This window comes from Geospiza fortis, unplaced genomic scaffold (assembly GCF_000277835.1).
Source record: "Geospiza fortis unplaced genomic scaffold, GeoFor_1.0 scaffold130, whole genome shotgun sequence".
Classification (NCBI taxonomy): domain Eukaryota; kingdom Metazoa; phylum Chordata; class Aves; order Passeriformes; family Thraupidae; genus Geospiza; species Geospiza fortis.
In genome coordinates this window covers 18,535,058-18,546,610 of record NW_005054300.1, presented here as the reverse complement: position 1 = coordinate 18,546,610, position 11,553 = coordinate 18,535,058, and the positions used below count along the sequence as shown (strand labels likewise).

Genomic DNA, 11,553 nt, shown 5'->3' with positions numbered 1-11,553 from the left:
TATCTGTTTTCCTTTTTCTCCTCAGAAAAGTTCACTAGTATTGTAAGAGACTGAATTTTCCTGAGATCTGGCATATTAGAGGAAGACAGAGAATTCAGTAATATTTTAGCTACTCAATTTTTGTTTGTCTTATCCCATATGCTATCTGGAGCTTGGTGGTTTTGTTTTGCTGTTGTGGTTGCTTTCCTTCTTTTAACAGTGGAATATTTGCTGTTTACCTTCAGCAATTTTGCTGCTGCTCTTTTCTCTTGTAAAACAGAACTGTCTTGTAATCATTCCACCTCCTTCAGCTCAAGGTAAGTCTCAAGCACAAGATCAGATGGATGGTATATAAAAGGCAGTAGGTAAAACAATTGCTCATTATGTGACAGTTAAAAACACTATTAGAACTCCTTATTTGATGATGTTTCTTGCTTTGAAATAACTCCTGTTCAGGAAGAGTCAAAAAGGGCCTTTCTCATTTGCTTCCCTTGGATGACCATGAGTACAAGTACATTGGTAAGTGTGTTAGAATTTGGTTTTTCACAGTTTAGCTTAAATTACTGAACACACAAGCTGGAAGTCTTGTTACTTTAATGTATGAAAAGAAAAGAGGACCACACTGTACATCAAGTCAGACAGGTGACTTCCCACCTTAGGGGTATTTGTTAACAGATGCTGTGCATTGCGTGCATCTTCTGCATAAGCTCATGAACCAGCCATCTGAAATACTAACTGCTTACTTTTAAGATCCTTAATGGTATTATTGAAATAATAAAATGCAAAATGTATTTGGTGAAATAATTTTCTTCTAGTAATATGTAAACTGTATGATAACTGTGTAGTTTTTCTCCCCAGAACAAACACAATAGCTTTGCTTATCAGATTGGTTTGCAGTAGTTTTGTGGGGCTGAAATTTGAATAGAGCTCTATGGGGTTGAGTTGCTGGTATTACCCATTTAGATATAATGAAGGTCGAGCACTTTGTCAAATTCAGTTTAATGTAATGAGTTTAGGCTCATTTTGTATCCAGTGCTGTAATTAGCAAGACAGACTGAGAGTACTGTGTAACATACCAGATGGTGGATCAGGGAGGTCTGTTATCTTGCAATTCCTCTGTGGTATCTTCTCTTTCATAACATTTCCTTTAGGAAATAACAATATTATCAAAATGGAAAGTGGTTTCATCTCCCCAGAGAGGCCTAATATTTTTAAGATTTTGAATTAATTAATATTGTATCCTGTTTGAAAGGAAGTTGGTTTGATTTCAGCTGTAGAGGTTATGGAACACGATTGTGCAAAATGTTTTGCTGCAGCAGTCTGTGTGTCTGGTTTTTGACTGTACAGTGAGAAGGGTACAGAGCTCAGGTCCCCAGTGAACAATCAAAAAGAGAAAAATGTCCTATTTTATTTTGATTACGAGTAATTGCTCCAAATTACTTTAGAGAGCAGTAATTTACTTAATGAAGAGGACTCTACTACTAAAACAGACACATGCCCAGGGGCCTTAAGCTAATTGGATTTTCAGTGTGAGAATGGTCATACTAGGTCAAACCCAAGGCTCTTGTAATCAATGCTGTTTCCAGCAGAGATGTGTTTAGAGAGAAATATAATAGGACAGGACATGTCCTCATCTTACTGTCTCAGAGGACTCCAGTACTGGAATAGCCTCCAGTCACTTCTGACTCTGTGACTTCTCTGCTTGTCCCTTAGTGTCAACACAAAGTGTTGTACTTGGGGTCAGCTAGAAACATTGAACTGAGTTACTGCAGGAAATGCACTGAGGTGCTGAGGGATGTGAACAGCTGCTTCCAGGTGTGTGACCAATGAGCAGTGCCTTCACCCATCCTCTTCAAAAGAGGTCTTAAATACAATGCTGCTTTAAAAGTTCTACATGTATTAGTCAGTGTCTTTTGGGCTGTGTCTGTTTTGGCATGTTCACTGGGCTTCTCTCCCCTTTGGTGAAGCACTGTGGTGATGTGGAGCAGTGGGCAGATACGCCTGGTGTCATCACTGGCAATTCTTGGGCTCTATCTACATGTGTGATCATTTGTGCCCAGAACTCATGACCAAGAATTGGAATTTACCAGTCAAAATAATTAATACTGAGAGATGTTTGGCTGTTTTGTTTGCTCAGCTACGTGTTAATTAAATTTAACATATATTTTGAAGAGAGGAAGGAGGGACTCTCAGCCTACCAGGAACCAAATCTTTTATTTGTGTTTGGTCAAGGAAATAATTTATTTTATTCTTCTTTGGGCACAAAATCTTAGCAAAGATTTTTGTACCTTTTCGATGAGAAAGTTAGAAAGAGCTTTTCCATATTAAGGCTGGTTTTTCCTCAGTGCTGTTCATGTGCTGTGGCAGAGAGCATGCCATCGTTTAACCAGCTCCTTGGGCTTGCTGATCATCTCATTCCAGTGTTCCAGTTCTCTGCCACGTGTGTACATGAAAGGCCCAACTACTACTCGTCCCAGCAGAAGTGTTTCTGGGGAAAAAAAAGCAGTTAGTGATGAACACCTGTGATGCTTCTCTGAAATCCTTGCCTACATTAGACTATCAACAGGTTTTTGTAGGGGGATAGAATATAAGAAAATAAAGATAGTGCAGAAAGTAATCTTACCCCTAAGGAGTTGCAGCTGGGCCAATTAGCAAAGATTAGGAGCAGGCCTGACTTTAACAGGCCACAGCTGTAAGCAATGAGAAGAAGATGCTATAAAAGAGTGGGGTGGCTGGGTGAGAGGGAAGCTGGAGTCGGTTGGCTGCTTTGTGAAGAAGAAAGAGTCAGTGCTCTGAGGAACTGCCCATGTGGAACACCAAGAAGGTATGGAACTTTTGTGATAAGGAGGCAACAGTATGGAACCCCTCCAATAAGATGACAACATGCTTTTCTCCAAATAATGCCTTTTCTGGAAGGTATTTTTAAACCAAAACATTTCTCAAAGAAGTAACCGTAGACTTCAGGTTCTGTAGCTTCTACCTGCTGAGGTTCAGCATTAAAAGGTACAGCAGTAAGTGGGTGTTCAGTCGATGCAGGCCTGTCCTTTTGCCTGAAGTTAAACTAAAACATCTCCAAGGTACAAATATCTGATCTGTATCTGCCCTGTCCCTTTACCTTAGGTTTACTGGGGAAGTGTGCTCTAATTTTTGTTATCTTCAACCTCAGTAGGATTGACATGATTTGCAAAAAATAAATGCAGTTACTGAGACAGCTGGGAGCTGTGATATGTGTGTTGCCACTGCTAAGGACCAGATTGCTTATTCATGCCTAGATTTTTCAGCTATGAATGGGAAAAATTATTGAGATCATATTTGCACTGCAGGGAAGATGTTTTTCTTGTGAGCAGTGGAAATACTGAATTCTGATTTGCTTCTGTAAGCAGAACTCCTTAATGGATTCTCTAACAGTAAGAGGTGGCCTCAAGCATCAGGTTTTCTGCTGGGGAATGGGGATGTTTGCTAATCTCTCTTTCTTCTTTCTCTCTGCTGAGAGAATTAAAATTCCTATTCCTCTTTCAAATATGCTTAGAAGGAGCGAATGGCCACACAGTTTTGGAGGCTGTGTGTTACACACACAAGTGTTCACATAAGCTTGTTTTAATGGGATGCTGGAATGAAACAAAGGCACAGCACCTTGTACTGGCATTGACTAGGCTGCAGTGATTTTATTCATGTCTTCCATGAAATGTAGCCTCTGAAAGAGAGACATATGCTTAACTATGAATAAGTTGTTCTGCTTTTAAAGAGACAGCCTTTGAAATACCCCAAAACTCTTGCATGTTTTATGATTATTGCTGAAAAGGAATTACTTCCTCTCAGGTTTAAACATGTCTCAAATATGTAAGAGATTTGACACCTTGACTGTAATAATTTATATAACTGTAATAATGTATATAACTTACTTTCTCCTTTGTTACTCTGGAGCACAGATAGACTCAGGCTTGCTGTATCCAGCTCTGTCTGATCTGCCTTGAAACTGAAGGTTTCATTGTACACAGGATTGGGAGTTCCCAGAAGAACTGCTGTCTTTTTACTTTTGATGAATTTATTATGGTTCATTAGTGAGACTTTGACATACACACCTTGGAGAAAAAGAAATTCAAGACTAAATGACATCTTCAAGAAGCAGTTGGGAGACAGCTTAAGGAATTTCTTCCTTTTGGGAGTCAATATCAAGTATAACATCAGATTGTGGAAGATTGATGGAACACACATGGCAGCATGACATAAAGCAGGGAGCCTACAAAATACTGAGGGTGCAGTTTGAAGTGCACTTTCCAATTGAGGTGCTGTTAAAATAAGCAGCCATATTCTTAGCCTGCATCCTTGATCTTACATTTCTGTGCCTTCCCTTTATCTGATGGAGCCTTTTTTGAAGGCTTAATTTGTTCAGTCAAAAAAAACATCATAGTGATGTGTGTATAATATATATAGAGGACTAAACTTCTTTTTAAATGGTAGGTGTATTTTGCATTTATATTGATTAGCTTCAAAGCCCTGCAAGAAATCACTACAGACTGAAATACAAGTTTGGTTCTTCATCTGTTCTTGCTTTTGAATGTTAGATTTTATACAACATTTTGAGGTAATCTCTGAGACCAGGCATACATGAGTATGATGTACTAGAAAAACCCCTCTGCACTGAGAAAATTGTGAGTCCATGCCATGGCCCTTTGAAAAATAGCCAGGCTGTCCTAAACTGAGATTTTTTTCTCTCAACTTGGTTCCTCCCAGGACAGGTGTTCAGCATAAGCAGTTGTCCTGCAGCTGTTACCTCTGGGAATTTGACTTGAGGCAACTGTTAATGTCAATATCCCCTGAAATGCTGCCCTCTCTGGACTGGAGAGCAGCAAAAGGATGTTGCTCACTGTACAAAAACAGGAGAAAAAAGTTACCACCAATTGCCACAGGACAAACCTTTTATTATGAAACAAACCCCAAAAATAGCAAAACTAAGCTATCAAAATCTAATTGCCTCAGGGCAAAATGTGGCTTGTTTCCACTCAAATCACCAGGATGTTTATTTGTTCCTGTCAGAGTCCCACAGCACAAGGCTGGGTGTACAGATGAGGAAGGAGCAAATGAAAACAGGAATTGTGGAGCTGATAGCAGGGAGGAGATCCCACTTACCAACAGCAGGGCTCTCCTCCTGGAGCTTTAATCCCCTCGCCCTCAGAACCACCACAGTGAGACGGCCCAGGTAGTCATTGTAGCTCAGGGAGAACTGGATATCACCGTGCTCTGAAGGAGGCTTTGGAAGCAGAACAACACCTGTCAAATATGTCTGAAGAACTCCCTCATTGTGTGGTCAAATGGGGAGAAAAATCCTTTTTCATACTAATGGTTTCTGTCACACTGAGGCATGTGAGTGAGTTGTAATGGCTTTATTTGTGCTTTTGTAACATTTGATGGAACCAATTAATCAGCCTTTCTAACCCTCAGAATTACTCTTTTCCTGGGAATATATATTTCCTTGCCCTTTCTGCTCTTACTAATTGAAAAGAGAAGCAAATAACAAAAGTTCTTATGTAACAACCTCCTAATTCATGTGACTTTTTCTAAGCATCTGGGTACTCCTTTTACAATAGCTATGCATCTGCAGGGTGGTAAGATGGGAATTTCTATTCCAAATGTTTATGAAGTACTTTTGCATGTGAGGTACTTGGTAGAATGTAGTTCTACTTCAACTATATCCTTCCAATACTTGCAGGATGACAGATGTTCAACAGTGCCAAGAGCCTGGTATCACATACCTCCAAGTTTTCTTTCTCCAGGTCTCTCCATATGACTAGTTTGTTGTCCTCAGTTAATGCTTCATTTTTTAGTGGGAAGATAACTTGGCCTAGGAGATGATGCTTCTTCTGTTTATCAACATGATAAACCAAAAACTTTAGTGTCCTTTGGAGCAACATTTTACTGGAAACCTGTACAGGAAAATGAAGAACATTAATAATTATAAAACATCTGACACTTTCCTACTCTAGCATGACTTCAAAGGAAATATTTTTCAAACTATGGCAAGTTTAGGTGGGGATTTCCTTTAATTATTTGAAGTACTTTTAAAATTTAGCCTAAAACTTGAGCTATGTGGAAGTCAAGATTGAAGCTAAAATACGAGTTCATTTGAAAGCTGTGAAGTTAGTTGGTGGTTTTTTAGCTCATATGGATCTAGTGCTGTGTGATGCATTCACTTTCAAACTCAGATGTTTAGAATCTGTAAACATTTTTTCAGTTGTCTGAAACACAAACTTTTTTGGTTTTAAAGCTTTTGTCTTGTGACGTGTGCTGAAAGCCTGTTAGCATGGGAAGCCAAGCTATGTAGTACTGTACAAATAGCAGCCCAGAGATTCCTCCCAGGTTCTGCTGTCTAGCCTACTTCCACAGCAAAGAAACCAAAAGCTGTGAAAGCATGATGTCAGTATTGGCTCCTTCTGACTTCTAGAACTGCTGGGCTGAACTGCTCAGTTGTAGTTCAAACTGGAGTTTTTGTTAATCCCAGGGCAAGTTCTGGAACCCCTGACTTTAGTATAGACTAGAAGTAAGATCAGTTCTGTAGCCCAGAATCTCCAGAAGCCCCTGTTAAAAGAATCCTGTCTCTGGTGGAAACAACTTCTATCTTGATGGAAGCATTGCAAACATACAAACATGTACTGTAGTTTGACAAGTTAATATTTGCAAACAAAAATCTGCCTCATCAAAAGAAAAAGTACCTGGAAAACAAAGTTTTCATCAAACTGGGGGTTAAGAGTTTTACGTTTTGTTTTGGACTGCAGGTAGCTTCTTTCATCAGGCAGCAGGTAGATTTTCACAAATGGACTGCAGGAATCAGCAGGAGGCTGCAGCTTTCTGACTTTGATCAAGGAGACCAGGAGCCTTTCTGACTCTTGCTCGTATTCTATGGAGAACCAGAGGCGGCCAATGCTGCCAGCAGGAAAATCTGTTTCGCTTTTGTCTTCAGGAAACTTGTACAGATCTGGGTTAATGGTTCCTACAACATAAGCTCCAGCTACAAGAAAAGGCAAAACATGCACCCTCAGATTAGCCTCGAGAACCATTGCAGGCATTTTTATAACCACTGCTGTATTCGGGTAAATCAGATTACTCTCTTTATTAACAATCAATTTTTTGTAAAAATTTCATATTTTATTTCCTTTTCCCTCAAATTAGGGGAGTAATTGTAGGCTGCAGCAATTGTCTTTCTCTTATTTCTGTGCTTGCACCTAGTTAGTTCTAGCTATTTGTTGTTGCAGTGTGTAGCTGATGACTGCTGTTTCTGGGGACAACAAATACAAAATATGGAGGAGAGATTTCTTTTTCTGCCAAATGTGTAAGGTACCACAAGCACTGGGACCAAAATGACTACATTCTTGCCCAATTTTCATATAGAAAATATATAAATGCATGGAGCATTTAGGGCTTATGCTGTGTAATGCAGTCTCTGGTGTGCCCCCAAGATATATGCTTCATAATATTAAAGCCACCCTACCCTTAAAAATAGTCCCATTTTTGCAGTGCCATACCCAGAGAATGAAATGATGACCGTGGCCCAGACTGAGGAGTCATGAAGGGGTCCCTGTCTTCCTGAACTTGTTCTTCATTTGTCAGGTGAATCCAGTCTCGCCCGTGCAGTGTTGGTGGAATGATAAATGGAACACTTCTGGACCTGCTCAAGATAACAGCACCTCTTGACTGTTGTGGTTTAAAGCTGGAAATCAAACTTGATGAGAGTAGTAAGTTTACTGTTCTTATGTCACACTGTAAAAATTCTACAGACATGCAAAGGTAAGAATAAAATCCAAAAGCAAATAAAATAAATTGCTTAATGCATAAAAAGACAGTGAGGCACATTAGGTCTTAATTCTTCTGACAGATTCTTCTCTTTCCCCCTTTCCTTCCCTTTAGAATTTATCTTTCCGAGGAAAGGAAGAATTAACTGCAGCTGCTTGTTTTAGAGCCCAAAACCCCTGCAATGATTAATTCTCTTAGAGAGTCTCCTTCCTGAACTGAAGTCCTGTTGTTTCTGTTATTAGACTAGAAATGACTCTGGAACATAGGCTAAGTTTGTCTAACAGGTAAAGCTATCCATTCACCAATTACACTTGACTATATTCTCTTTTAAATAAATCAGGAATAATCATCACTTTCGTAGTTAGATTATCCTTTTCCTAAAGGAACAAAACAGAACTGATGTTTTCATATAATTAGGATCTCCTTTATTTCTGTACATGCATATATTTGGATCACCTGCTTATTTGACATTTGACAACTTGAAATAAATTACATAGTATATGCTTTAAAAAGAAAATGAAAATAGGTACCTTGTACTTTTTAGATGAATTTCAGAATTTGCCTGATCCTGGAAAATGGCATTTGCATTTGTTGTTTTGACAGGATTGATGAGCTTTTCATAAGAAAAGAGGCAGCAAAATTTTTTCCAGAGCAGATATGCAGTTATTCCAAGGAGGACAAATAAAAGGATCCCTCCTATTATACCTCCAGCCACAGCAACTGCTTGTTCTGTTCAAACATAAAAGCACACAATACATCATAGGAAGATCAAAGTTAAATATATTTTGGGTGTCGACAGGAATATTAAAGCTAACAAAAACCATTCCAAAATTATTTTTAAATGAAGCATTCAGCTCACATGCACATTTTTGTTTGGTTATAGCATGGTGCAGCGCCTGAAGAGATATAACAATGGCAGTGACAGATTACAGAGTTCAGAAGCACTGACAGTAACTGCAATGTGAGAGACTACAGACATGAAAAAAAAAAAACCAAATGCCAAAGAATTGTTCAGGCTTTTGTTTTGTATTAGCATTTACCTTAGCATGGCAGAAGTGCTAGAGCTTGCATAATGGAAGAAAAAGAGAACCCCAGAGCACCTAATATGAAAGGTACCATTATTTTGGTTTGGTTTGATCTTCCAACTATTTATCAATGTTGACTTGAATCTAGACCCTGCCACAAGGAACAAAGTAAAGCTATGGGTTGTTTTCTTTCTAAGGATGCATGTGTTTCCTGACCTGTGAAGTCAAAGTTAAATATCCATTAAACACAGTTTCCTGAATCGTGAGTACTCAGCATGCAACAAAATCTTGTTACAACTACTGTGAAAAAACCAAAACCCAAATAAAACCTAATAAATGTATTTAATATGAATATGAGAAATTCTGTTGTGAGAATTTCTCGTTAGACCAAGGGTAGACAATTGATCATGGGCTCAGTTCGTTGCTTTCACATGTTTGCTGAGAATGCTGGAGTGATAGGCTGCAAAGATTATTTTGCTCTGTACCTAAACTCTACAACTATCTTCCACTCTGCAGCCATGGGAGACAGCTCAGGAGCAGCTGAGTACTGGGTGCTGACAGTTCTCAAGGTCTCCTCTGAAACTGAAGTAGTGAAGTGACCTGGCATTTTCTCACAACTGGTACTGATTTTTTTGCTGCTTCTCTGCTTTTATGTGAAGTTAACTTGATTATGCTTTATTCCTTTTTCTTTTTATCTATCTCTGCTTTGTAGGTACCTTGCAGTTAGCCATCTCTGTACAATGGTACAAGTAAAATAAAGACAATACAAGCACAAAATCATCAGTCAACACTAGTGATAGTTTTGACTATCAAATAATAATAGTTTTGAATAATTCCAAACTATTTTAATTTAATTTCATTTATTCTGATAGTTTTGACTATCAAATAATAATAGCTTTGAATAATTCCAAACGATTTTAATTTAGTTTATTCATTAGAGCTATAAAGAGTATGGGATGTGAGTTGCAAATACATATATTGCTGATCTTTTTCAGTGTTGCTGTGTGCAGTAAGTGACATGAAATGTCCTTCAGCTACAGAACACTTAAGTAATTACCTTGTGCTATAAAGTTAACCTGCCCATAGTGCCTCAAAGGCCTTAATCTGATCCTGACTCATTTTCCTGCATTTGGTGGAGTCACTGGGGCCAAGTTGGTTTTGCAGCTCTCCTCCAGGTGTGTTGCCTTAGGCCTCTGCAGGAATTGGCTGGCTGCTTCCCTGAGTCACACAGTCACTCCTGTCTCCCAGCAGCACCACGAGCAGCCACCCTGCTCATGGCTGTACCACAGCAACAGCACTTTGCTGGCCTTGCAGCTGGTGGGTGAACTGAGTGGCTTCCAGCATCCAGCCAGACTATTAGTGCAATCCTTATTCTGAGCAACAGGAAACAAGCACCTACTTGGTGTGGGTTAATATTAATACAGAGACAAGCCTGAGTGTGCCATGTGGATAAATTGGTTTTCCTTGATAAGAATGCACAGTATGAGGAAATGCATATGAGCATGGGAATTTTGTGTTTGTTCCTTCTAGTTTTGCAGGGCATGCTCAAATATATCTTCAGTCAGACTCACATTTTATTGCATCTCAGAAGGCCAGATGCAGAAAAAATGCTTCAGTTTAATGCCCACGAACATAATAGAAATTAATGGTTTCCTTCATGTAGGTGCACTATAAACAACAAATCTCTATATGGCTGGTAGTTTTACTGTCTGATCTGAAAGGTTAACGTTTCAAGTAAGCTGTACAGGTCTTTTTTTAACTTGTCCTCTTCATTCACAAGTCTCTGATGCTCTCAGCAGCAGTTCTGTGTTCCCCTATAGCCACTTTGTCACCATTTACCATTAAAGACAGTATGATGAGGTGTGCATTGATTTTGGAGTAAGAGAATGAGTTTGCAGTCTCCTAATTAATGAGTTTGTATGTACTGAATTTGTTCACTGCAGAATGATGTTAAGTATTCGTGACATACCCATAGGCATAGACTCAATTTTTACACAGGTGTAAATATAAGGTAAAGTTTTACTCATTTCAGTAGTTACCTGTAATTTAATGAGAGTAAGGAGATTTTGTCTCACTTTTAGACCATCTTATCTGATTAGATCAGCAACAGAACCAGTGGCTTAGGGCACGATGTAGCACTAGTCACAAATTGACCACTGAGATAAGTTGCATCCATTGTATGCAAGGACAAAATGTGTAGCTTTTAACATAACTACCTGGCATCATGAGAAATTGATATATTGTATCTTGCTGTGGTACAGGATCACGGCAGAGGAGATGGAAGAGACCACCTGTTGGACCACTTTATCTCCTCCTCCCTGAGCCAGGGGACTGTCTACTGCTAATAGGTACCAGGTTTATCCTAGCATAGAGCAGGTGCTGACAGGCATCCTCTGTCTCCTCTGGGATTGCATCCCTTTTTGCTCACTGTGTGATTATATGCTTTTAATAAGCTTTACTTAAACTTTGCAGTAAGCTTTTTGGCTTGCGAGCAAATTCACAAGCAGCTCGTTGTCCCCCACGAGTTTTAATCCCCATGTAAAAGCACAGCCTAAGCCCACGTACAGTATAAATTGAATAACTGGGGGGGAGTGGAGGCAAGACTGCCCATTTGCTGTGCCTGTCTCGGGGCCGAGCTCTCTCTCAGGTGCTCCGGGCGGTGCTGGCAGCCCTGCGGTTCCAGCTGCCCCTTCCCTGGCGGGCTGCGGAGCGCGGCCGGGCCGCTGCAGGGACAGCTTTGGGCTGATGCTTTAGCGAGCCC

At 39.6% G+C, this 11,553-nt stretch overlaps 1 protein-coding gene across 1 annotated transcript; it reads right to left on the bottom strand.

The window, feature by feature from the left end:
- Nucleotides 1–2,177: 2,177 nt before the first annotated feature.
- On the bottom strand, nucleotides 2,178–8,490 carry SYT15 (synaptotagmin 15). The gene is made up of 7 exons (XM_031063326.1): nucleotides 8,298–8,490; nucleotides 7,500–7,642; nucleotides 6,690–6,985; nucleotides 5,733–5,903; nucleotides 5,110–5,230; nucleotides 3,882–4,061; nucleotides 2,178–2,467 (listed from the first exon to the last, which is right to left on the bottom strand). Exons 2-7 carry the CDS (start codon nucleotides 7,540–7,542, stop codon nucleotides 2,331–2,333), a joined length of 948 nt encoding a protein of 315 aa, XP_030919186.1. The 5' UTR covers nucleotides 7,543–7,642; nucleotides 8,298–8,490; the 3' UTR covers nucleotides 2,178–2,330.
- Nucleotides 8,491–11,553: the final 3,063 nt, after the last annotated feature.

What these genes read in the sequence shown, in the direction of transcription:
- SYT15 (XM_031063326.1), bottom strand. Translation starts at nt 7,542, where the DNA reads ATGACTCCTCAGTCTGGGCCACGGTCATCATTTCATTCTCTGG. An exon ending in GTCATCATTTCATTCTCTGG is followed by an intron (nt 6,986 to 7,499) that starts GTATGGCACTGC and finishes CTTTTCTTGTAG; the next exon opens with CTGGAGCTTATGTTGTAGGA. An exon ending in ATGAAAACTTTGTTTTCCAG is followed by an intron (nt 5,904 to 6,689) that starts GTACTTTTTCTT and finishes TTTCCTGTACAG; the next exon opens with GTTTCCAGTAAAATGTTGCT.